We start from the raw sequence: 27,431 nt of genomic DNA on the forward strand, positions 1-27,431 counted from the left end.
CAAAATGACAGCATATTTATTAGATAACAACAACAAACAGAAGGCAAATAGATGACTTGTACAACTTATACAACTATACAATAACTATAGTTGCTATGCTCAAAAACGTATAGTAACTTGTACTTATATAATAAAAAAATAGAGTATATTTTAAAATATAATAACCTATATATACAGTATTAAATAAATATATAAAAACACTGAAAAAACACTGTTTAAAGATAGTGGCCCACCAATCTCAGGAACTTATCAAAATTATTACCGAACTTCCCAGTGTTAAATATGACTTGAGAGGGCATTCATGTCCAATTTTTAACTAGGAAACTAGTATTTATGATAATTCCGATAGCACATGAAGGCAGCATTAGTCTAAGCATAAAGAGTCCAAAACATGATGGAAAAAGATCATGCATATATTAATTTGTCTATAACAGCTGAATTTGTGTAAGATATTGCACTACATCTGTCACTGAGAATACATATTTCTCTGAATAAGTATGAAATTAATGTTTTGTACATCAAGTTTACATCAGCCATTTTCCAAACTGCTGGTCTAATGTGGGTACAGCGTAATATCATACAGGTATAAATTCCTTTTTAATTGATTATGCAATTTTAATTAAGGTTTATACATGCTACTTTCCATGACAGAGTTCAAGATCAATCTTTTCACTACTGCTTGAGCTGCCAATTTGCTAAGTTTCAAATGATTATTAACCCTCAGGTGCTCTTCGGTCATTTCTGACCGAAAAATTTTCTGTTTTAAATTTTTAAAAATCACAGCTTCATCGGAATGTTACGAAACTTGGTGACTTTTATGGCATTCGGTATGTGAACACACAAAAAAATTGAGGTCATGAACCGAGCAGGCTAAGTGGTCTTAAAAAAAAATTCACACTTGTGCTCTTCGGTCAAAAATGACCGACCATAGGAAATGAATGGGAAATTGACAAAAACACAAAAACTTTAAGAATTTGTGTGTGTACAATCTACAAATCGGCCACGATGCAGAAAAAAGTGCTCAGCATTGAAGGGGTGACACTCTAAAACATCAAGAGTGCAAAACAGACATACCCACCCACCCACACACACACCCACACACACACCCACACACACTTTTATACACAAAAACACCAATAAATTGTGATTAAATAAATCTGTTTTGAATATTTAAAAATCACAGCTTCATCAGAAAATTACGAAACTTGGTGGCTTTTATGGCAATAGGTATGTGATCACACAAAAAAATTGAGGTCATGATTCGAGCAGTTTAAGTGGTCATACAAAAATGAGTCACACTTTTGCTCTTCTGTCAAACATGACCGACCATAGGAAATGAATGGGAAATTGACAAAAACACAAAAATTCTGAGAATTTTTGTGTGTACAATCTACAAATTGGCCACGATGCAGAAAAAAATTGCTCAACAATGAAGGGGTGACACACTAAAACACCAAGAGTGCAAAACAGACACACTCACCCACACACACACACACACAAACACACTTTTTATACACATACACACCAATGAATTGACCGACCATAGGAAATGAATGGGAAATTGACAAACACAAATTCTCTACAAATCAGACAATGCAGAAAAAAACATCAATAGTGAAAAACATAACATAATTAATAATTATAATTAATATAGGCCTATATAATATATAATATAATAATTATTAAAATTATTAAAATAATAATTAATATAATATTTTAAAATAATAAATTAATATTTTTTAAAATAATAATAATAATATAAATAATAATAAGCTGTGAAAAACCATTACTGTTTATTTTTTTATTTTTTTATTGAATTGTAATGTTACTTGTAACAAAATGCTTTCTCTGTATTCAGGTTTGACTGTAGTAATAATGCAAAAACGTGTACACTTCACATCAAATTTATTAAAAAAAAAATTATAAACCATGGCAAAAAATATTATTTGAGAATTTTAAAAAAACCACATTCAAATCCACATCTTAAAAGTAAGTAATTTTGTCCAAAAACTATTAGAGAATTCACAAGCCTCTCCATATAGAGCTATACAGGCATCTAGTGGTTACACTATGAAACGACATGTTTTATTTTAATTTCTCTCAACAGATGGCGCTAATCTGACTTCAAAAATTGGATTTAAAAGGCCAGGGGCCTCATGTATCAACACTGCGTAAGCACAAAAACACGGCGTACGTCAGCTTTCACGTTCAGGCCAGATGTAGGCTACTAACAGTGAAATTAACGTAAGAATGTGCGTTCCTCCAAGTAAACTTCATGTCTGGCGTACGTATATTTGTCGTGATTTTTGTCCGTTGGCGACTCATAGAGGCAATAAAGTGAAGTGGCAAACATTACACTACGAATTGTTCTATCGCACTACCAGCTGTCAGATATTGCTTATAATTTGTAATTGATAAATTATTTGACATATTGTTACACGAGTTTTATTAAAATATATTATATTATGCAATTAAGTAAGAACGGCTATATAAAGCATGTCCAAATTGATACAACCCGTCTAGCAATGGCAGCGTTGGCTTAACTAGGAATAAAAAATAAACTTCATTAATTCGGTCAGTAAAGATAAAAAAAGAAAGTAATATTTTTATTCAGCAAGGACACATTGAATGTGTTTAAAAGTGAGAGTAGATGCATTTATAATGTTACAAAAGATTATAAGATTTCTATATCTGTTTGAATTAAATTTTTATTCATTAAAGAATCCTGAAAATACTATATCACGGTTTCCACGAAAATATGAAGCAGAAGCACACCTGCTTTCAACACTGCTTTCAACACTGATAATACTCAAAAATGTTTCTTGATCATCAAATCATCATATTAGAATGATTTCTGAAGGATCATGTGACACTGAAGAATGGTGAAATGATGCTGAAAATTCAGCTTTGATCACAGGAATAAATTACACTGTACTATTCATAGAAGACATTTTCAGTGAAATTTCGTTTCTTGCTTGCTTTAGCCATGTTCTTGCAGGTTTCTTTTGCCAAATTGGACTAATTACCATATTTAAATTAATTTAATTGGGGGAGGAGACTGGGTGGGGCGTTGTGCTCGTGCATGTGCGCTCAATTTTACGTTAATTGGGATGTACAAAGAGAATATGCGTGGGATCCTTCGTACGCAGAGATTCATACATCTGCTTTTTTTTGTGCATACGCACATTTACAGCTTTGTCCGTACGCAATGTTTTAGTATGAATTCAACGCAAGTCTTTGAGGCCCCTGGGGCCTCATTTATAAAACTTTGCTAGGATTTGCGTCAGAAGTGGCGTACGGATGAAACATCCCAGCAAGCAATAGCCGTCATTTCAACGTCTCGGTTAAATATAGACCCGATATACGATATAGTCCGGCTATGTGTAACCCACTTTTAGCCCAAATAACATTTAATCTGGATAAATTTATTTTTTTCCAAAATAACTTGTGAGATGTATGATATTCCATCATGTAAGCAAAGTCAACTGTGATTACAAAGTGTTTGGTTTGCTTTATTTTACATGTTATATGCGTAGCCACGATTTAGCTCGTATTCAGACCCGGCTATTAGCCCACTTTTAGTCAAAACTGAGTAGCCTAATTGTTTTTTGCCAGGCAGTGCATTAAATGGTTGATATTCCATCATGTTCGCATTTGTAATGATATCTGCAAGGTTCAATGTGTCATTTCACGACATGGTCGATCTGTAGTCACGATTTTTGCTCCGATTTGGACGGGCTATATGCGGTCTACTTTAGCCCACTTGGCGAAATCAAAGCAATCTGGTCTACCTACGGCTTGGCTATAGCCATGATTCATACCAGCGAAATAGTATAAGAATATTAGTCTTAAAAATGTTTTCGCTCACACAGCTTAATGTTTGCTGCCTGTCACACATAAACATAACATTCATACACAATCTACGATATGACTGTCTATCATTTCAAATTAAATCAAATGCAATTGCATTTCTCAACCGCTAGATGGCACAATCGAAACACTACTGAGACATGCCTACTGGGACTACTGGCGGCATTGCGTGACTAGATCACTTTAACCAGATCTCGCGATAATAAACATTTCTGCCATTTTCAATTTTATTTTACACGAGGCAGCTGCCGGCACCTGTTGGAGAGCAACGGGAACGGGTGAGCGACACTCTGAAAACCTTCAAATGTATACTTCGATCTTGTAAGTATGCGTGTTATTTTTGTTATGTTCATTGTTTAAATAAGTTAGTTGTTATAATGTGTAGAAACCGTGACATTTTAACATTACCATTGCAGAGTAGGCTACTATTTTTCTGCAACAAGTTAACGTTACCTGCACGTGTTATTGCAACTGTGTGCCCTTAATCTAAAATGAATCTAAATTCAAGGTGGTAACCATGAAACTATAAAACTTATCATTACTATTTTATTTGTATTATTATTAAAGATACCAATATATTTTTGTTTTTAGATTAGAGTAAGAAATAATAGGTTTTGATTTAATGCAAATTTTCAAAGTATACTTTACATAAAACTTAACAGCAACATGAAAAGAAATTATAAAAAAATAGTTTTCCTTTCCAATTAATAAAAGGTAGTGGCAAACAGTAAAGTCTTTAAACTTGATTTAAAAGAATTAAAATATGCAGCATACATTCAGTTTTCAGTGAATTTGTTTCAGATATATGGTGCATAAAAACTGAATGCTGCTTCTCCATGTTTTGTTTTGACTTTGGGGATATAAAAGTTGCTGGCTACTGTCCCAGGTGACCTGAGAGGTCAGCTCTGGATGGTTCATAATGCATCAGAAGATTAGAAATTTACTTTGGCCTTAATTTAATTATTGATATTAATTTATTAATAATATTGATATAAATTGTCTATATTGATATCAATTATATAGTCTCAATCTATATTCCATTAACTCTATATTGGGCAGCTCTAGTGTGCATCCTAGCAAAAGTGAATGACTGTAATTAAAATGATTGTCAACAATGCTTTTCTTGAGCAATAATTTTTTTCTTTTTCTCATTTGGCAGACGCAGTGATGACCAACTTTCCTTCGGCGACTGAATGGGAAATAAAAAATGCAATTTCTGGTCATTTTAAACAAGCACCAGGGAGAGCAGGGGGTGGTGGTTATGGATATAAGGCTAACAATTAATTCTTAACAATTTTAGTATCTTAAGTTGTTTTACATATTTTCCAATTTTTTTATTTGTTCATTTTTATGTTTAAATGTTGTCTAAGTTGTTAATATAATTGTTCAAAATAAATCCTTTATATTCAATTAGTTTGGATGGATTTTCATTTATGAGAACCTGTTGTATTTGAGTGAAAAGAATCTTAATGCCTCATTTTGTTGTCTATTACATGTATAGTGTAATTGATGACTAGTCTATTCTTGGGCTATGGTTAGACGTCTATTAGATTTTCACTGACAGCCCAAAATTAGCCTTGTTTTAGCCTAGACCCATATTGACTGTCTATTAGACGTATATATGTAGTCGTTTAATAGCTGTCTAATTGATGACTAGTCTATTATTGGGCTATGGTTAGACGTCTATTAGACGTATATATGTAGTCATTCAATAGCTGTCTATTCTTGGGCTATGTTTAGACGTCTATTAGATTTTCACTGACAGCCCCAAATTAGCCTCGTTTTAGCCTAGACGTCTGGGCTGTGTTTTGACGGCTATTAGACGTCTATTAGACGCAAAATTGCTTGCTGGGATAGGACGTGCGTACGCACAGAAATATTCGGATTTATAAAACCGTGCGCACGCACATCCTACGCAGTTTTCCCTTAATAAATCACAATCAATTCTAAAGGGGGTCGCACACCGGACGAGAAGCGCAGCGCCGCGTCGCGCAGCGCCAGGTCTTTAAAATTCGAACACATTATTCTCTATGAGTGTACACACACCGGCGGCGCCATTCGGCGTCTGTCCGCGGCGCCCAGCTACGGCTCAGGACCTTGTTCAAAACCCTGCCGCGCCACAGAGCGCCATTTGCATAGTTTTATATTGAATTTACATTTATTTGTCTCAAATCGTTGTTAATGTAGCCTACATGGCTTCACTCCGTGCTGTTTTCACTCGGGTTAGCTAAACGCTAGCTAAATAAATACTATTGTATTATGTGACAAAGTTGCCTAGACAACGGATAACGTTACAACAAAATAACAGACTCAACGTGATAGACACTTTTACTTGATTAACGTTCAAACATCAGCTATTATTCAATGAACATAAAAAAATAAATAATAAATCAAGATAAAACACACATCGTGCAGCTCTTCTACCAGGAGTTGATTCAAAATTGTGCTCGCGCGATTAGAATGTGCGCGTCCGGTGTGCGATACCTGGAGTTGTCCTAGACATGGCGCGACGCGGCGCTGCGCTTCTCGTCCGGTGTGCGACCCACTTAAATGTAGCGCAGCTTTTGCGGCTTCATGTCACGCCCATAGTTGCCCATAAATAGTCCGTGAAACGCCCACAAGTTAATATTCATCGATTGCGAAATCATGGCAAACATAGAGAGGAAATCAAAAAAACGTAACTTCACTCAATGTGAAGTAGAAGTTATCGTTGGCGAGGTGGAAAAGAGCAGAAAAAATTTTGTTTGGAGGGCACAGTGTGGGCATTAGCCTACTAATGCCAAAAAGGCACTTGAGTGGCAAAAGGTTGCAGAAGCCGTATGCTTGCTGTAGCCTCACAACCTCGGACTGTGGCCGAAAAAGAAATGACAAGCTACAGATGTCGGTTATAATCTACTTGCAAATGGGAAATAGTTCAGCGCAAATGTAATTTCTTGCAGCTTTCTGAATGGTTGAGACATACGTCATACGTTATTTTATCAAAAATAAAAAAAAATAAAAGCATATGCATGAAATACCTGCATGAATACCATGATTCCGTAGCTTGATAAAGACATTTTTACTATGAAAACAACTTTCCCCAGTGGACAAATAATACATCTATCTATCTATCTCTCCCTAATTATATTTATCTATCTGACTGACTATCTAGCTATATCTGCTCCGCCAGACGGACACATTGGTGAGAATATCAGTTTTGTACATTATTTTGTTCTGTTTACCATCTTATTTATGAGGATGAATTATATAACATGCCAATATTATTGCAGAACATATTTCACTTTTCTTTTTGCAAATATGTGCATTTCTGTTGCAGATCGATCAAACGGGTGTTCGTGTGGGCTGTTAATTGTAATACTTGCTTTGTGACGTCTTCGTGTTATTTATGAGAGGCAGTATTGCCATTTATTTTCCACAACGGTCTACAGTTTCACACACTTTCACGTGTTTCTTCCATCTGCCGACGGTGTCGCCATTTCTCATTTCACCCGTTTTTGTGCGTACGCCTGGGTCAGAGCTTGCGTGAAGGACCGCACATTTTACCGTCAAGTTTGCTTTTTATAAATACCAATTATTGCGTAGAGAGCGGCGTACGCCTTCTTTTGTGCGTACGCAACGTTTATAAATGAGGCCCCAGGTCTCTAATCTGAAATACTGCAATAATTGAAGAAAATTTTTTTATAAATTAGAAAAAAAAAAAGTATTGTTTTCAATGGCAAAAATGGACCATAAATATTGCATAAATATTAATAAGTAACATCAAATTGTCTCAAAATACAAAATTAAAAAGAAAAAATATTATTGAACAAAAATTAAATTGCATTGGTTTTACTGGGATGGAGGAAGTTTCATTTTTAGGAGTCCGGTCACTTCTGACCGGGAAGATAACAAGTGTGACTCCGAAACGAAGAGCACCTGAGGGTTAAACCTGATTATTAAACAGCAAGCTCAAACTAAGCAAAAGCGGCAGCCCTTCCAACACACTCTGTGTCTGAATTTGCTCACACATTTGCATTCACTCTTTAAGTGGGCTATATTAGTGGAGTAATAGTGAATAAAGGCATGGGTGCGATTTCAAACTTCTTGGTTTTAAATTTCAGTTCATGTTTCTTTAATTTTAGGATTTTCCTTGTCGCATGAACTCTCCCTTTAAGAAACAAATGCTGTTGTCATATATTGTGTTCACATGCAAAACAATTAGTATGATGGAGCAAATGTAAGGCTTTTTACAACCAGTTGTATGCCAAACTAATATCACAACTTGATAAAGTTGAGGTTGTTTTTGACATGAATAATTGACACCTAGCAATTCAAATGTCACAGGTTCCATGTGGTAAAGCTTTGCAGGCATTTATGCTACTATATTTGTACATGAAATGCTACTGTGGTCTTATGGCACTAATGGTGAGTCATAGTTTAAAATAGCTTGATGAACAGAGTCTGAAAAGAAAACCCAGTAACAGCTTTGATGACTACTTTAAATTGGGCTGTTTATAGTATTTATTGATATCTTAAATATGTATGATTTGTCCCTGACCCTATCTGCTGAGCAACAGACCAAACCAAAGTATTTTAGATATAAATATGACTAAAAATTATAAATTAAAATATTATAATATAAAATTACACCAAAAAAAAAGCCCAAAAAATATAGAGTTCCTGGTGTAATACTGCCCTAAAATCACAACAACAATGATGACTCTGCAAAGGCAATAGAGTCAATAACTGTGCAAGACAAGGCAGTAAGAATAGACCTTTATCACAGTAAAGACGACATACGTGACCTTTATCACGTATGTCGTCGCATCCAGCTTCAAAAAGCTTTATAATATTTTTACCTCAATGGATTATATGTTAATAAATTATCTTGATATTGAAAATAATGATATACTGAAATGTGAAACATGTTCTCTGTCCCTGCTATAAATGAACTGACCTGTTAAGGTCCATCCACAATAACTATAATGATACAAAGTTCTGACATAAAACTCTAGATGGCACAGGATGGCTGACTGGTTCCTGCATGCATGCTCAACCTTAAAATACTTGATGGTGTTCATGGTTAAAGACATGCCAAGGCTTGAATTAAATCACTATTAACTTCAAGAGTGCTTATAGATAGCAGATATATAACTAAGATTACAGTAGAAGATCCTTTATGTTTTTAAATATCATATCTTAAAAAGTTTCATAATGATCGAATGCTTAAAATGCTTAAATTTTGCTCAGCTCTTTTCATTCAAAAGCATTTTTTTCTGTGTATTTTGTTTTATTAAAGCATTCACAAACCCAGACCTGTGGGATTGTTTTTGGTGAAGAGAAACTTACTGAAACTGTCAGACAGCTGCCCTGCAAATATATTTTTTAGAGATTTACCAACATAGCCTTCTTTAGTGGACACAACTTATGAAGTAAAAAAAAAATTCAAGTAAAGTAACTGCATTGGCCCACAGTATAGAATAGATAGCATCTGGTTTAAGCACTAGTGGAGGGGAAGTAAGGCCAGATTGTGAAGCTATTACAGAGGGTATTGCTAAGTGATTCTGCAACAGATAATAAAATAAAGATATCAGATAATAAGAAAATTAGATGAATCTGAATGCTCATTTAGTCAAATTAAACGCTCACGCTGTGCAATTCATAGCCTGGTGAAAACCAGACCATTCTCAGTTGTAACTGAGTTATGGTCTGGCAAAGCTTCATAGACAAATCATTTCCAAAGGGACTGTCACAGTTGTGCAGGTTGAAGAAGGAGGCTGAGACAAAAAGCTCCAATGCAAAACATTTACTAAATATAAATTCAAAAACCAGGAACAGGCAGGCAAAATGGCAAACAAAACACACAACACTCTAAATATGACTAACAACCTACAAAGACTGAATGAACTGAGGGAACTAAATACAAGCACAAATCAAATATAACAAGGTGAGAACAGGTGACACAGATGATGATAACGCTGAACAGGTGGATGATTGAGGGAGTGAGTTCAGTTGTGGAGACAAGAGGATGCTGGGAAGTGTAGTGAAGATGACGAAGACAGAATGGTGCAGACGATGACTGTGACATAACGCCCCCCTTCAAAAAGGCGCGACCTCGCGCCGAGAAACATCAACAAGGGTGGGGGGGTGGGCGCCCTGAAGGCTGGCCAGGGTGTGCCCAAACAGGGACAGGAAGCCTCCAGGGCGGATCAGGAAGTGCAGGCGGCCAGGGCGGAGCAGGACGTGGGCGTGTCCATGACGGAGCAGGCTGTGGGCGTGGCCAGGGCGGAACTGTCGGACCCTCGGGCGTCCAGGGCGGAGCTGTCGGACCCTCGGGCGTCCAGGGCGGTGGTGACCCTTCGGGTGGCCATGGTGGTGAGGACCCTTCAAGTGGCCATGGTGGTGAGGACCCTTCGGGTGGCCATGGTGGTGAGGACCCTTCGGGTGGCCATGGTGGTGAGGACCCTTCGGGTGGCCATGGTGGTGAGGACCCTTCGGTTGGCCATGGTGGTGAGGACCCTTCGGGTGGCCATGGCGGTGAGGACCCTTCGAGCAGCCATGGCGGTGACCTATGGCCCCCCCCCCCCCCAAAAAAATTATTGGGGAGAGTGACTGGATGAGGGACAGGCTCTGGGACAGGCTGGGCAGACGTGCCGTAAACCACCTCAGGCTGGGCAGACGCGACGTGAGCAGACCCAGACTGGGCAGACCGGACATGAACAGTCTCTGGCTGGGCAGACGGGACGTTAACAGTCGCTGGCTGGGCAGACGGGACGTTAACAGTCGCTGGCTGGGCAGACGGTGAGGGCTCTTTGCTGGGCGGAACCAGCGGTGAAGTGGGCTTTGAGCTGGGCGGAACCAGCGGTGAAGAGGGCTTTGAGCTGGGCGGAACCAGCGGTGAAGAGGGCTTTGAGCTGGGCGGAACCAGCGGTGAAGAGGGCTTTGAGCTGGGCGGAACCAGCGGTGAAGAGGGCTTTGAGCTGGGCGGAACCAGCGGTGAAGAGGGCTTTGGGCTGGACGGGACCAGCGGCGAAGGAAGCTCTGGGCTGGACGGGACCAGCGGCGAAGGAAGCTCAGGGCTGGACGGGACCACCGGCGAAGGAAGCTCAGGGCTGGACGGGACCAGCGGCGAAGGAAGCTCAGGGCTGGACGGGACCAGCGGCGCAGGATCAGCGGGCTCTGGCGCAGGATCAGCGGGCTCTGGCGCAGGATCAGCGGGCTCTGGCGCAGGATCAGCGGGCTCTGGCGCAGGATCAGCGGGCTCTGGCGCAGGATCAGCGGGCTCTGGCGCAGGATCAGCGGGCTCTGGCGCAGGATCAGCGGGCTCTGGCGCAAGATCAGCGGCCTCTGGCGCAGGATCAGCGGCCTCTGGCGCAGGATCAGCGGCCTCTGGCGCAGGATCAGCGGCCTCTGGCGCAGGATCAGCGACCTCTGGCGCAGGACCGCGGATGAGGATGGATGGCATGGTGAAGATGGCTGGAGCCATCACTGGGGGGATGGTGATGCGGAGACCTCTTCCCATCAGGATCCTGATAAGGTATTCAGACAGGTCACGGCCAGCCAAGTCCATCTTTTTGGTCGGTTGTTCTGTCACAGTTGTGCAGGTTGAAGAAGGAGGCTGAGACAAAAAGCAACAATGCAAAACATTTACTAAATATAAATTCAAAAACCAGGAACAGGCAGGCAAAATGGCAAACAAAACACACAACACTCTAAATATGACTAACAACCAACAAAGACTGAATGAACTGAGGGAACTAAATACAAGCACAAATCAAACATAACAAGGTGAGGACAGGTGACACAGATGATGATAACGCTGAACAGGTGGATGATTGAGGGAGTGAGTTCAGGTGTGGAGACAAGAGGATGCTGGGAAGTGTAGTGAAGATGACGAAGACAGAATGGTGCAGACGATGACTGCGACAGGGGCGTCACCAACGGACGTAGCTCAAATGCCTCTGGGCGCAATTGTAAAACCAATCAGAGCGATGAAGGAGATGACGTATGCAGAGCGACGTTCGCCTGTTATAGAACAACTTAGTTTGAATAAATGAGCAGACACTGATTAGCTACTTGCTCTACGTTTATTTAAAATTGACAGCAAGACAACTAGAATTGAATGTGCTTTCCATTAAATAAATCACACACAGTAAACAAAACCTTAACAAAAAAAACTTAGGAATGAACTTTGCAATTTAGACGCGCCAACTGGGTGCCGGTGCGGTGAGACGTACATGCTCGGGCAGATTCGGCTTGAAGTCGTTCATCCTCGGACGTGGCGGCGCGCGTGCTGTTATATAAAAAGCCGTGCACACAGCCAAGCGAAATGGGGTCTCGCCGGTCTTGCGCACCGAACGCGTCATTTTTGCCGCACTGACCTTCGCGCTCGTGCGGACGCGTCGAGTATAATAATAATAATAATAATAATTCATTACATTTATATAGCGCTTTTCTTGGCACTCAAAGCGCTTAAGGGGGGATCTCCTCAACCACCACCAATATGCAGCATCCACCTGGATGATGCGACGGCAGCCATATTGCGCCAGAACGCCCACCACACACCAGCTTACTGGTGGAGAGGAGACATAGTGATGAAGCCAATTGGTATAGATATATGGGGATGATTAGGAGGCCATGATGGACAGAGGCCACTGGGCAAATTTGGCCAGGATGCCGGGGTTACACCCCTACTCTTTCGGAAGACATCCTGGGATTTTTTGTGACCACAGAGTATCAGGGCCTCGGTTTAACGTCTCATCCTAAGGACGGAAACGTTGGCTTTACTCCGTGTCAGCGCGCACTCTGATCGGTAAAGGGGCAGAGATTTCAGACCTCCGTTTATTAAGGAGATCTCCAAGATTTCTCATCTTGTGAGGGGGTGCACCAGTCTATGGGGTGCACAGACCTCTCCCGAATCATCTCCAGCAGTAGTAGCCTCCGAAGCACCACTAACTCCGCCTCCGTTTCCCTCGTAAGCTGATATTAGTATTTAAAAGTTCTCTATGATAAAAATGTTTGTGAAAAAAATATTTTAATAACATGGTTTTGCCGGTTATAGAGTTCTAATGACGGTGTTCAACTATAACCGTCACACCCCTAGTTCCGTCGCTGTGCTGTCGTCATCGTGTAAAGCCCGCCCCAACGTTTCTGATTGGTGCCGCGATTTTCGACGGATTAGAAATGGGCTTGAATGAGCTCTTTGCCAGACTAACTTGCAGAGCAAATCTAAATTTGCCAGAAGTTGTCTGGGTTTTCCCAGGCTATGCAATTCAATGCAATTCATCATCTGTGTCGAAATCTGCAGACATAGCATGAACTGTTTTATATTGAGCGTGCGTCTTCGTATACTTGTAAACTCAGCCCTGCGTTTCCGGGTTATATGTCAGAACGCCAGCTCCTGCGTCATCACCACACGCATGTGTCGTGGTGCTCTCGTGAACGTGCGAATACATAGCATGTCATAGCTTAGGCCCAAATAATGTGTCACACTAACATTAGAGGAATTGTCATAGCCATATCAGTGTGTCACAGAATCCGCCACACCATCCGTCATGCCCTCAGCCCTACACATGCTCTCAAGTCTGCGTCTACGTCTGCCAGTCTCCAGTCCTCCAGCCACTTCTATCCATAACCTGCAACAGATAAGACTTTCATTCCCATCACATGTCACCAGTACTATCTGAAGTCGAGAGACTTACCTGCTAATAACCTGTGTCCTTCAATAAACTCTGTTCAGATTTTACCTGTTTAATATCTTCTGTTCCGTGACAGGGCAAATCCTTTTTGTACCACAAACCTGCAAAACTCACAAACACAATCATCATATTGTCACGATTTGGCCTTGTCTTGGTCACGTTTCATGTCATTGTCATGTTTCTGTGTCTTGTCATGTGTTTCCCTGTAACCACTGTTGGTAAGAGTCATGTTCAGGTTTTTGTTTTGAGTTCATGCACGCCATGTTTTTGTTTCATGTTTAATTTTGTTTGTGATAAACTGCACTTGGGTTCATCTCTACAACTTGCCTTCAGTGGATCCCTTTACACATATAGGGGCTAATTTTTGATCATTTCAGCTGTAAAATAAATGGTAACTGACAAATCTGAGTATTTTACATACAGTACTTTAAAATGTTTAATGTTTAAAAATAACAATATTTTTGCTATTGTTGATTTTACTAAGAAGTTATTGTTACGATACCATTTGACTATATGTGGAAGACACACATCAATGATGAAATCGATGCACAACTTTTAGGCTTAATATTCTTGCTATTCTGTCTAGAACTTAGTTTGAAAATAAAATAATTTAAATAAATATCACTAAATGAGGCTCTTTTTGCAAAATAGTGTCTAAAGCAAGATCTTTGGGTCAAGTTAAACCACAGCGCCCTGCAGAAAATCGAGCATAAACCAAAACAAATTCCTTGTTGGTCCTAGGTTAGAACTGTGCTGGTCTGATAATACTACAGCTAAAATTGAAACTGTTAGGAAAGAACTTAATTTATTATAGATACAGTGCTGAATTTCTTATACAAAGATCCAGACAAAACTTTTATTTTCATGGTAGCAGATGCTTTAATACTACGTAATAGAAAATAAAAGTTCTTTTTATTGTGAGCTATACAGCTCTAACTCTAAATGCGAACCTACATCTTATACTTCCTTTTTATCTACTCTTATTCTTCCGCATCTGTCAGAATCAGACTTGATTGAGTTATAGCTAGACCTATATCACTTGTTGAATTAGAATCATTGGTCAGAGGTATGAGCAAAGGGGAATCCATAGGCCTAGATGGCATACCAGTTGAGTTCTACTTGACCTTTTGGGCCTAGTTGGGTTCACTTATGGTAGACATGATGCAATATTAAATTGATCAAGGATCCTTTCCGGAAAATATGAACATGGCTATTATATCTCTTCTGCTAAAAAAGATAAAGACTCTACATTATGTTCTAGTTATCGCCCACGATCTCGAATTAGTACATGTTAAAATATATGCAAAAGTTTTAGCCTGCAGTCTAGAATGCTTTATGACCAAGCTTGTTCATCATTATCAAACAGGGTTTATAAAATCTCGCTCTGCCTCAGATAACCTGTAAAGACTGCTTCACATAATTCACTCATCAGAACAATTGACTTTGTTTCACTCTGCAATTTTTTTTTTTTTTTTTTAGCTGACGCTTTTATCCAAAGCGACTTACAATTGCTATATATGTCAGAGGTCGCACACCTCTGGAGCAAGTAGGGGTTAAGTGTCTTGCTCAGGGACACATTGGTGTCTCACAGTGGATTCGAACCCAGGTCTCTCACACCAAAGGCATGTGTCTTATCCACTGCGCCATCACCACCCCTGATGGTTAAAGTAATGTCACTTTGACTTCTCTCTTTGACTTCTCTCTTTGAATTCTCTCTTCATATGCAATTAAAGCATTCGACCATTTGGAGTGGAACTAGTGGTCAGTGCTCACCTAGGTTTTAGCTCTAACTCTATAAATATGATTAAAACCTTGTACGTTAATCCCTCAGCTACCATTCTAACTGGCCAGGTATGTTCACAATCTTTTCGGATTGGAAGCGGCACTCGTCAGGGTTGTCCTCTTTCACCTTTACTGTTTGCTCTATCTAAAGAGCCTCTTGCTCAAGCTGTATGTCAGTCCGAACGAACGTATAATTCCTATATTGGTTAGGAACACCTCACATTACATATCCTTATTTGCAGATGACATATTGCTTTTTCCAGACAATCAAGTTCAATCAGTTCTAAATGTGTTTTAAAGGGGTCATATAATGCCATTTTATATAAGTTAATATAATTCTTTAGGGTCTAAATGAAAAGTTTGTAATACACTTTAATTGTAAGTGATTTAAATTCTCATTAGTATTGTAAGATAACACTAATTGTACCTGGTCAAGAACAGCTCTGTTTTCAGCACGCCATTTAAGTGCATGTGTCTTTAAATGATAATGAGCTTCGCTCACTCCACACGTGACACAACACACGTGGAGTGTTGCCTTGACAACAGTTGAGGGTATATTTTGGAGAAAGAATGGCCGAAGAATGGAGTCTCTGAGGACACATCATACAATCGTATCAGTTTGAACCGGAACAAGATGACGGCCCGTTCGACAATTAAGGCTCGAACAGGACGTTTAGGAATGGTTGGTTAAAGTAAAGTCACTTTGACTTTGATCTATGATCTTTGTATGTACTGGCAGGGTAGAGTAGTGAGATACGAACGCTATATGCATTTTCAATTCAATTCAATTCAAAGCACTTTATTTGTCCCCATGGGGAAATTTGAAGGGCACATTACAGTAGCTTGCACAGGCACACTGCACAACCACACACTACATACACCATATCATTTACTGATGTAACTTATACGTGCACTGTTTGTAATAACAAAATAACCATAACGCGTTGTTCATTATAAACTTGGGATTATGAACTATATTGAGAACGTCGTACATAGAAATAGAAAACATGCAGTAATGTACCCTGAGTATAAACCTTAGTAAGTTAAATTCATCGTGAAGCGTGCAAGTGATTTGCAAAGATTAATATAAAGGTTAATAAAACTTTACACTCACTTCTTCTGGAGGTGCAGCAGGAACACGAATAGTTGGTAGCGATTCTTTTTTCAGGAGCAGCTTCTTAGCAAAACCAGCTTTACACTGACCCTCGTTTATAAAGCAGTCTGGTGAGAAATGATTTGCGCAAACATGAAAACATTGACGTTGATCGTGGGGAATATTCCCTTCGAAAACAAAACTCAGCCACTGCGTCTTCAGCGGTTCGGATTTAGGAACATCAAAATGACTGCTGTGTTCGTTATTACACCCAAGAACAGAACACCACAATCGCTTAGACGCCATTCTGCTCCAGCGTATCAACAATGGCGGACTATGATGACCGCTCACTCAGGGCGGGTCTGTGTTGAAACGCTGCTGTCAATCAACAATCTTGGGAGGGGCGTCCGACCGTGTGACGTCACAGGGTCGAAAGGCTCGATTTGAGACAGGGGAAAACATATAAGGAGATTTAAAAAAAAAAAAACACTGGATGGATTTTGGCACTGCCAACACACATTTTAGTACAATCCACTTGTAAAAGTGCATGTACCATTATATGAAATGTTTAAATTTATTTAATCAGTTTAGTGATCTAACTGGGTATAAAATTAATTGGACAAATACTTAGGGATAGACATCTAGCCTTCTCTGCTGGATATTGTTTAAAAAACTTTGAATAACAACTTGGGCAGAGTCACCTCAGATCTTGCAAAGTGGACGCACCTTGCTACTTCGTTCCATGCGAGAATATCTGTTATTAAAATGAACATCCTTCCTTGTGTTAATTTCTACTCATCTATGATTCATTTACCTCCACCTGCTGGCTATTGGAAAAAAACTCAATTCAGCAATTTCTCATTATATCTGGAACGGTAACCGCCCCGAATTAAGTTATCTACTTAACAGTGCAGCCAAACAGATGGGGGTTGGTCCTTCCCAAATGTTTTGTTACGCTGACTCCTTTACTCTCCGTGCACTGTCAACCTGGTTTAAAGTGTATCGACTTCATGGTGGGCTAAGGGCTATTGAATAATCTCGTTACCCCTCACGATATAAAGCATTTGGTTTTTGTTGGTGTCTCACTAGACAATGTAAACTTCATTTTTGGCTTTATCATAACACATTTTATTTCTACTTGGAGAACGGTGACCAGAAAAATAAAGCCTAATTTGATGTAGCATTGTCATTAACCTTTGTTCCATAAAAAAAAAAAAATGTATTAGGAAAGAAACCATTTCATTGTCCACAATGGGTTAAATGTAAAGTAAATTGATTTGGTGACATTTATGATGACAAAGGACTGAAATAATTGTAAGATATTAAGGCTTTCTTTAATTTACCAGGAACTTCCTTTTTCGTGTATCTTCGCATTAGATCTGCGCTTTGGGCATATTGAGTTCCCTGGGATTCACAATTACCTGTACATTATTTCCGAAAGATAATTCTTCCAACTGATTCTGCCTCAGTTATTTACTCTTTTCTCCTCAAAAACTCATATAGACCACTTTCCATATCAACTATCTGGTCTAAGGTTATCAGTGAGGTCATACAAACACCTATGCACTGAGCGACAATCACATCATTGTCAAAAAACCCAAATCATCAGATGATCCAGTGGAAACTTCTGCACAGACTTTACCTATCCCCTTTAAAACATTTCTAGATGCATTTGTCTCCTTCCCCGAATTGTAAATTATGTCCACAGAAAGAACTTGATACATTTTTTTTTTTTTTTTATCTGGGAATGCTCTGTACTTTTGTCTTTCTGGTCTCAGCTTGCTCATGACAAATCATTCCTATTAGATAAGGATATGGTTTTGACTCCAGAACTTTTCTTTCTAATTAATTCAAAATAATAAATAATTCTTCATTGCAATAGCTTGCAATTCCTTAGCACAGTATAATGAATTAGCATTAAATTAATAATTAAAATTAGAATGTAAAGGATAGATGCACAGATCATCTTTTAAAATGCAACTCTTAAGCATAACTATTCATCTTCTTTGTAACACTGCCATCCATTTGCAGAGGTTTTTGTCACATCTGATGACTTGTACTTAAAATGTTCTTCTTTTTTCACAGACAATGGCAATGTGTTATACTAACACTAGAAGATTTGTCAGCCACGTCATGGCATATCATTTGCACTACAAAGCTTTGACACCCACAACCACTCAGCAATCGACAGGTTAGAGAGACAACCTATCACTTATATTTGATTATCTCAGCTCTACATTTAATGGTAGGTAACTGAAAAAAAAATCATTCAAATAATCATATTATTATTTTAAAGAGACAATTACTGCTTAACATCTTTTTTTTTTGTATTTGCTTTAAAATGCAATTGCAAATTGTATGAAGGTATATTTGTGTTACAATTCTTGACTATTGTTCTTGATAAGTGATGTTTATTTTTTTGATTTTACAAAAATATTGAAAAATTACCATCTCTCTACAGATGATGGGGCAGTTCCAGATTTACCTTGTTTTCTGGGCATTGCTTCTCATGACCATTTCTGGAGAGGATGACATAGAAGCATCAAAAGAGTGTGTGGATGCTCCCTTTGTTCCAGGGTACAATCTTGCTGGAGAGGGATTTGATGTTGTGACCATGGAGCGAAAAGGATCTTACGTGATCAACATGGAGGAATGGGATTTAGGAAACGGCACTTGTAAATTGCGCAAAAACAATTACATGAATGGGATAAAACAGAAGCTACCAGCAGCAGTTGTGTTCTGGAGGACCTTGCCAAAGTGTTCAATGAAAGTCTCCAGTCAGATCTTTGAATCAAGTGAAGCTCTGGTCAATGATTCATCATCAGCACTCTCGGTCAGCTGGAAAGTTGGTTTAGATGTGAAGGCTGCTGGAGCTGCAGTCGGAAGCACTCATTCCAGGGAAGCCAAATTTGGAATGACAAAATCAAAAGAAGACAAATACAGTTTCACCAAACATGAAGTTGCATGCAGCTTTTACAGGTGAGAGAGTTGGCTTGCTTTTCCTCATAGAATGAATACAAAAACAAATGTAAACTTTAACTGTAATTTGCTACATCTTTGCTCCCACTGAATTCAAGTTTGTTTACTGTTTCTTTACAGATATCGTCTAGCTAAAAAGCCTTCTCTTCATGCAGAGTTTCTTGAAGCAATCAAATCACTCCCTGCATCCTATGATCCAGCCGCCTACCACAACCTGATCACCACATATGGCACTCACTTTACCACAGGTGTCCAGTTAGGGGGGAAAATCAAAGCCATAACAGCCATCAAAACATGTCAGGCTGCAGTGAGTGGGCTTACAGACACTGCAGTGAAAGACTGTTTGGATGTTGAAGCCTCTGGTTCATACCATGTAGCAACTGTAAAGGCAGAGACCCATTTTTGTAAAGAACAGAAAAAGAAGATGGGCACAAATGAAAAGTTCAGCACCATGTTCAGTGAGCGTCAGACAGAGATTATCGGAGGAAACATAAATGGAGAAGATCTGCTTTTTTCTGGTTCATCACACCCAAATTCCCTTAAGAACTGGCTTGAGTCTTTGAAGAGCCTCCCTGACATTGCGCACTACTCTCTGAAACCTCTCCATTTCTTACTGAGTACTAAACACCCTGCCAGGAAAGGACTGAAGAGAGCTGTTGAAGAATACATAATTAAAAATGCCCTCATGAAGGTTTGCTCTGAGTCTTGCAAGATTGGTAAGAAGTGCAGTGCAAGAGACCAATGTGCTTGTGTTTGTGAAAGTAGTCAAATTATAAAGTCTAACTGCTGTCCACCTGAAAAAGGACTTGCCACCCTGAAAGTCTACAACCTTAGAGCCAAAGGTCTGTATGGAGATGTATATACTCAAACAGATGGTGCTGTATCAGTTACATATGGCACACAAATCAAGCGCACTGAGACTATTGATGATAATGACAATCCATGTTGGCCAGAAAGATTTGAGTTTGGTCCTATTAAGATTAGCATGGCCAATAGACTAACTTTTAATGTGTTTGATGCAGACAGCTACTGGAACAGCGATCTCCTTGGTGAATGCTCTTTTGAAATTAGAAGTGGAGTTGTAAGTGACGCTTGTGTTTTTAAATATGGCACCTTCTTTTTTACCTATGAAGTGAAATGTGCTCCCAGTCTAAATGGCCCACAGTGTAATGAACACAAACCTTCTCCAATGGCTTCCCCTCTGGCTGACATTTTCAGCTCAAGAAATGGTGTTCTGGTTAAAGACATGCACAGGCTTGAATCAGCTCGCAATAACTCAAATAAGTTAAACTTCAAGAGTACTTATGGAAAGCTATTTATGCTGTGACCTGCATCTTGAATCCATCCTTGCATGAAAAATAGTCTTAATATAGCCTAACAGCGCTTTCATCTGCGATAGAAAATAAGTGTATTAGTATAATTTGCGTAGGTCTTTTTCCAGTGCTTTTCTCTGGGTTTTTTTCTGTGTTTTTGCATTAAAATCATTTTTAAAGACAGATCTGTGTGTTTGTGTTCTTTTGGGTTTATTAGACTTGCAAATGTAATAGCAGCTAACAGTGCACTTACTACAGGCAGTGCTGGTCCTTTGAAATTTACACAATAATATTTCATTATCATGGTTCATATTTGCAGGCAAAGAGAAATATGTTGAATTTGAATACATATCTTGTATACATCTCTAGCATACATCTCTTACTATTTGTGCCATATAAATATATGGGAGTTTGCTAGTATGCTATTTTGAATTCAGCCATAGACTTTTTTTCACTGTCGGTTGCAATAAGTTCTAATATACCTCAGTATGATCACTCACATGACACTTCTCAGGTGATAGCTCAAAAAAATATTGGAACTGTACATGCAAAGAGGAACATTTTCAGCTTGTGCATGTTAACTATTATTGTGATGGATTTGGAATGCTAACAGATAGCTCTCTCCATATTTTACATATAGGCAGCTGAAATAGAATACAAGTTCATATACTTATTTATAATCTTCAACCATTTGCAGAATATTCTATTTAAATCAATCAAGGACAGATATGTGGACTGCTCAGTTATGTGGAAGGGCTCTGCCTTACATTCAAGCAAATAATCTTCTGGATGCATGTGCTTTATGATATTCCTTTTGGTTAACAATAATCACAAAAATTATTAAATTAATTTAAATATTGTTAATAAATTATGCTACATAATGAAGTTTTGGTTTCATTATGTACTGTAGTGTATATATAGTCTACTAAAGTATATGTAAGACCTAAATTGTGCTCCTTAAATCACTAAACTTTAGCTTCATCCATCACATCTCTTATTCATCAACAATGCAAGAAAAACTGAAATACTATTTAATTAATATTTTTGCTTATGCCCATGCATTAAAACTGCAGGATTTCCTCTGTATTTCTAAGTAGGCCTATTGATGTGATACATTCAAGTGATACATTTAAGTGTCTGTGGTTTGTATGTTTCTGAGCTTCATCGTTTCACACATCTAACACTAAGTCTTAAAGTGATGTGCATGATACAGAGAGGTTGCTGAATGCATTTCAGCTCAGCTCAGATGTGAGCTGAGGGGGGGGGTCACTGATTTTATCACTGAGTTTACTGGCAATAGTTCCACAATGCCACCTACACATGACTGGAATATTTTACATTTTAAATGTAATAAGATCAGATCAGTAGGCCTACCCTATAAACTCCATTTGTTTCAAAATTGTGACAGAAACATGGATTTATTCTTAATTGTTGTGGTTAATGCAAGCATAGTTAGCCTATTTCTGTAGTTACTAAAGAACATTTTAAAACAATTCCAAATTAACATGCCAATAAGCAAATCACATAAATTGGTTTGTTTAGTGACTGGCGTTATAATAACAGTATCAGCGCTGTCCCTTCAAAACGCAAACTTCGCAACGTCAGAGTAATACATAGCTGTGATTGGCTGCTGCCGAAAGGCGGGTCTAATCTACAGCGCCTAGTAGGAAGAAGAAGACGGCCATCTGCGTGAGGTCGCAGGCCTTTTTGTGGTGAGTTTAAAGGATGATCTTAAAGACAGAAATTGCTGAGAATATTCGTTGCTAGAAAAGCAGTTCGCATTTGTATTCAGTAGTCTGGTCTTATTGTTTTCAAATGAGCAACATGTCATCTGCTGACTTAAGTATCGGCTGTTTTAGCAGCATGCTATGTAGTTACCTAAAGACAACACTGCAGCCCTAAACACATCACATACATGAGCTGACATCAAGTCACATCGATACGGGCGATCGGTCGCCGATAGTCGGCTGCTTGAAAAACTGCTACAAGTCTACAACCGAACAGTTTACGATTAATTAATAGGGCCTTGGCTTTTACCACCATATGAACTGGGCATACGATTTTAATTCAAAACAGGAAAACGTGTTAATTCTGAAAATCCAAAATAAATAATAAAATGACAGATGAATATGATAAATGCAGAATTTATTTTTTTATTTATGTAGTTTTTACTTATTCAGTTATTATTATTATTATTATTATTACTATTATTGGTGTTATCTTTATTATTATAATTATGTTAATTTAGTTTTTATATTATTTTTAACTTGTGTTCTGAGTCTGATTTTGATTGCTTTGTTATTTTATTTTCAATTTCCATTTAACCGCATCTTAATGACAGGTGGTAGTAACATTTGAAAAGTTAGATCTGATCTAATCTAGATAATTAAAAGCCATTAGGTAAATGTGTGTGATTTATTTATTTTTATTTTATTTATTTTTTTATAGATGCCCAGGCACTGCTCTGCTGTAGGTTGCAAGTCAAGAGACACAAAAGACGTCCGGAAATCTGGAATCACTTTTCACAGGTGCATATAAATGTTTCCAAATCAGTAATGGCCATGTTGAAGAATGGACTTAATATTTTATTATTTGAATTCAGACCTCTTTCTTACTGCTGTTCATGACCTAACAGAACAGACCTGTGACCAACAAGTTGGGAACCAGCTGAACAACTACTGTATAACATGTTTATATTTACACTGACACAGGTGGTTTAATTTTGATTAAGCATTTAAAATCTGATTTTAAAAATGACAATTACAATAGAAAGTATATGTGATCTGATCTACAGTCTGATAGTTTGAGAACTGCCATCCCATCTGAATCAAAATATGCAACATTTTGATCAGCTCAAGAAAAACTATAATGATTAATGTCTGCCTCCTAGTGATCAGTTCACTGAACTACATGGGATTGTTAATAATAATTTGCATTGGTCTCAACTTATTGTCCATATTCTTGTTTTGTCTGTTGAAAAAGAGTGTAAAAGAATATAATATGTCTCAGCTGCAGTTGCTCAAGCGGGTAATTCTATTATCTTAACTTGTCAATATTGTTTATGATTACATTTTCCAGGTTGCCAAAGAAAGGAAACCCTCGCCGCACAACTTGGATTATCAACTCTCATCGCAAAGGCCCTGAGGGAAAAGGCCAGTGGGACCCCCAGAGTGGTTTCATCTATTTCTGTTCTAAACACTTCACCCCTGATAGCTTTGAACTCTCTGGAGTCAGGTCTGCTGCTTATCAGACTCGTAACTTTTCATAGAAGCAATGACCAAAAAAACTTTACGTTTAATTATGCTGTTAAAATACAATATATTAGAAGATGAGAAAATAATGTTGATACCTCCTTTTTTTTTTTAGTGGCTATCGCAGACTGAAGGATGATGCGATTCCCACTGTATTTGAAATTCAGCCTCATGAAAGAGGCACTGCTGGGAAATGTGCAACAAAACGGAGAGGTAGACCTCGAAAGGTGGATAAACGTATCAGGTATCTTACCTAAAACTTCAACAACAACAAAAAATCACCTCTTTTTATTGTGCTATAGTGAACTCTGACCCTATGTATGACGTAGGATGTTGGAGTAGCGTAAGCTTAGGTGAGAGTAGACGCCTCTCGCGGTTCAAACAAATAGGGCTGGGCAACAAACTCAAGCTCCTCTGACATTTCTCTTTAAAAATTCTCCTTTTAGACTTCTAATTCGTGACTGGTGTTTTGTTTTGCTCTATCCTCTGCGCTTCCGCGTTCGTCGATACATCACTTTACCGGAAGCCAGTGATTATAGTTTTTGAAGTTATAAATATGGATAATTTATCCATAGAACGCAAGTTTTTAATATGTACTGCAATACAGATACTTGATTTTCACTGTAATGTGTTATTCGATATTAAATGTACACATAAAAATGCAACATATTAAAGTAATACAACAACGTAATATTGTTAAATATTATGACAAATTAAAATAACGGTTTTCTATTTTAATATATGTTAAAATGTAATTTATTCTTGTGATCAAAGCTGAATTTTCAGCATCATTACTCCAGTCTTCAGTGTCATATGATCCTTCAGAAATCATTCTAATATGTGGATTTGATGCTCGGAAAACATTCATTATTATTATCAATGTTAAAAACAGTTGTGTACAATTAATTTTTTTCAGGATTCTTTGATGAATAGAAAGTTCAAACGACAATAGAATTATCAAATTACATCTGAAGCTGTACTTTATTTTTTTTCAGTGTCAAGAACTCCAACGATAATGAAGGATCAGAAAGCCATGAGATCTTCAACAATGAGACTGTGGTGCAAAAAGTAGCAGATAATGAGTGTGAAAAAGGCGAAGGGGAGGATAAGCATGGGCAGCCTCGTTCTCAGCCTTCATCTGAGGCTCCTCAAACTTCTGAAGAGACATTATTAGATGAACAACCTCCTGACCCCTCTTCTCCTCAACCTTCTCCACGTCCACCTTCTCCATCCTGCTACATGAAGCGTCTCCCCCCGCCTCCTGGCTTTTACTTGCCGAAAGAGCACAACTACGCTCAGTTGTGCCCTCTAGTGTGGCGAAAGCGCTATGACAAAGCAATCGACAGCTTGGAAAAAGCATTGCGTCTTCTGAGTGCCGCCCGCCGGCGGGAGAACCGCCTACGCCACGCACTGCTGCGCCTCAGAGAGAACCGACTTAGGAGTACCCTGTCTCGCTCAAGAGACGGTGTGAAAGGGAAGGAGGCCCGAGGAGGTAGGTTTTCAAGCTGGGCTGCTCAAAAGGGACAAGGGACGAAGGTGGAGAGAGGTTGCAATCTTGAGGGATTGGAGGAGAGTGCAAATGAAGGAGCAACTGATGAAATAGATCTTCTCGCTGAGGGATGGAACGGACAGGGACAGACGAGGGCAAAAGTCACAGCGGAAGAAGAAGAAGGGTGCTGTTTTTATTGCGGAAGGGACAATGAAGGAAACAAAATAAGTGGGTACAAAGATTCAACTGTAGGACCTGATGAGGTTCAAGGATCTCAGGCAAGACATAAACCTAAGAGAATCCAGGAAGTCAAAAGGAAAGCAAAGGTGCTCAAAGAACAAAAGCCAGAGAACTCTAGGACTGATGTGGCACCTGTGGAGCAACAAAGCTACTACTTATATTACTGTGAGAGCACAGAGAATGAGGACACAATGCAGATGGTCACCATGGAGTTGCAACCGCATCAATTGAACACCGAGGACGAAGCATCTCTTGAGCTCCATGATAATGCAGAAGCAATCCAGGAACTCGCTCTACTTCATCCACAGACTGACATGCACACTGCGCCTGGACCTGTTCAATACTCTGCGACAATACAGGAAACTTCTTCACCATTCCAGCTACAGCAAATCCAAGTGCTTCAGCCGCATCAACAACTTCTTCTCCCTGACCCCGGCACAAAGGAAAAGAGCGAAGTGGAGATCGAGCAGGGAGAAGGGCAGCAGTTTTTCTGGGTACAGGAAAAGACTGATGATCATGTGCTACTGATGCCAGTTGTTACTGAAACAGGGGAAAGGAACAGAGTCGACGTTGAGACTGTGATTGAGTCTGTGCTGCCTCAGGCTATATTGGATAGATTTCAGTCAAAGGCCACTGAAGAAAGGGATGGAGTGACTGTGAAGTGTGATTCCATGATACTGACATCTACGGGGTGGGAAAACGGACAGCTCACACACCAGTCGGACCTGAGGCACACAGCAGTGGGGGGAGATGTCAGGGAGAGACTGAAGGAACATTTAGAGGGGTTTCAGCTTCAGCTTAGCAGCGAGTTTATTGACTGATACTTCTCTGTTGTTATATTACTATCTAATGGTTTTATTCTCCACTTACAGAACATGCACAGACTGTACAGTCAGTTGGCTTTGGCTAAGATGTATGAAAGACATCAGCATCATTTTCATATTTTGGCAGAATATTGATTAATAGACATTTAATACATTGGTATTTTAATTGGAAAGTCATAATTCAATAAAACTCTAAAATGTGTATGTTGGGAAATGTGTAGTAATTGGATTCAATAATACAGATAAATCTTTTTTTTTCCTGACATTGCAGTTAGACTGTGTTCAAAAAGGCCAAAATTACAGTTAAAAGCTACAAGAACTTGGGAACTAATTTGAATTCAAGTTTGAAACCTACTCCATTCTTCCCTGTCTATACTGTATAGAGCTGGTAAGTCCCGCCCCTTCCGCTTACCCCGCTGGACCTCTAGGTTGAAAAATCGTCAATGCAAGTGAATGAGAGAAAATAATTATTTTCTAATCCCGTTTGAATTTTGCAATGAATGTGAACATATGTTGTCTGTGAATTTTTTATATAAATTTTCGTGTAAAGAATGCTACAATTTAGCGGGTAGAATTTTCATACGGTTAGACTTTGTGTGAGAGCACTTTGTGGACTACAACTCTTCGCTGCTTTCGACGCGTTTGATATACGTCACCACCACTAGCACACGGATCCCGCTAAACATGCCATTGTTTGAATGGTGACATTTGGGTACAAAACACACAGGCATCTCGATCTAATTCCTTAGATTATCGCACCGTGATTTGTGGAGGGAAAATAGGCTTGTTTGAGATGCGCCTTGCCTCGCCTGAAATGTAGTCGAGAGTAGGCGGCTGCAGTGAGAGGAGGAGTGAAAAAAGCGCAGGCAAGCCGGACAGATCGCTCTTCTCGCAGTGGATCAGACACCTGTGA

General features: G+C 39.0%; 3 protein-coding genes across 3 annotated transcripts in view; all 3 read left to right on the plus strand.

The window, feature by feature from the left end:
- Window positions 1–27,431, plus strand: part of zgc:64022 (Ras-related and estrogen-regulated growth inhibitor-like protein) — a 50,884-nt gene that overhangs the window by 19,112 nt on the left and 4,341 nt on the right. The window lies entirely within an intron of this gene.
- Window positions 18,601–20,891, plus strand: LOC130087964 (perforin-1-like). The gene is made up of 3 exons (XM_056254533.1): window positions 18,601–18,671; window positions 18,884–19,401; window positions 19,522–20,891. The coding sequence occupies exons 2-3, from the start codon at window positions 18,884–18,886 to the stop codon at window positions 20,726–20,728; spliced, it is 1,725 nt and encodes a 574-aa protein (XP_056110508.1). The 5' UTR covers window positions 18,601–18,671; the 3' UTR covers window positions 20,729–20,891.
- Window positions 23,145–26,827, plus strand: thap7 (THAP domain containing 7). Its single transcript, XM_056254531.1, has 4 exons — window positions 23,145–23,242; window positions 23,793–23,948; window positions 24,081–24,209; window positions 24,961–26,827. Exons 1-4 carry the CDS (start codon window positions 23,163–23,165, stop codon window positions 26,513–26,515), a joined length of 1,920 nt encoding a protein of 639 aa, XP_056110506.1. The 5' UTR covers window positions 23,145–23,162; the 3' UTR covers window positions 26,516–26,827.

This window comes from Rhinichthys klamathensis, unplaced genomic scaffold (genome assembly GCF_029890125.1).
Source record: "Rhinichthys klamathensis goyatoka isolate OS25496 unplaced genomic scaffold, OSU_Roscu_1.1 h1tg000111l_1, whole genome shotgun sequence".
Lineage (NCBI taxonomy): Eukaryota > Metazoa > Chordata > Actinopteri > Cypriniformes > Leuciscidae > Rhinichthys > Rhinichthys klamathensis.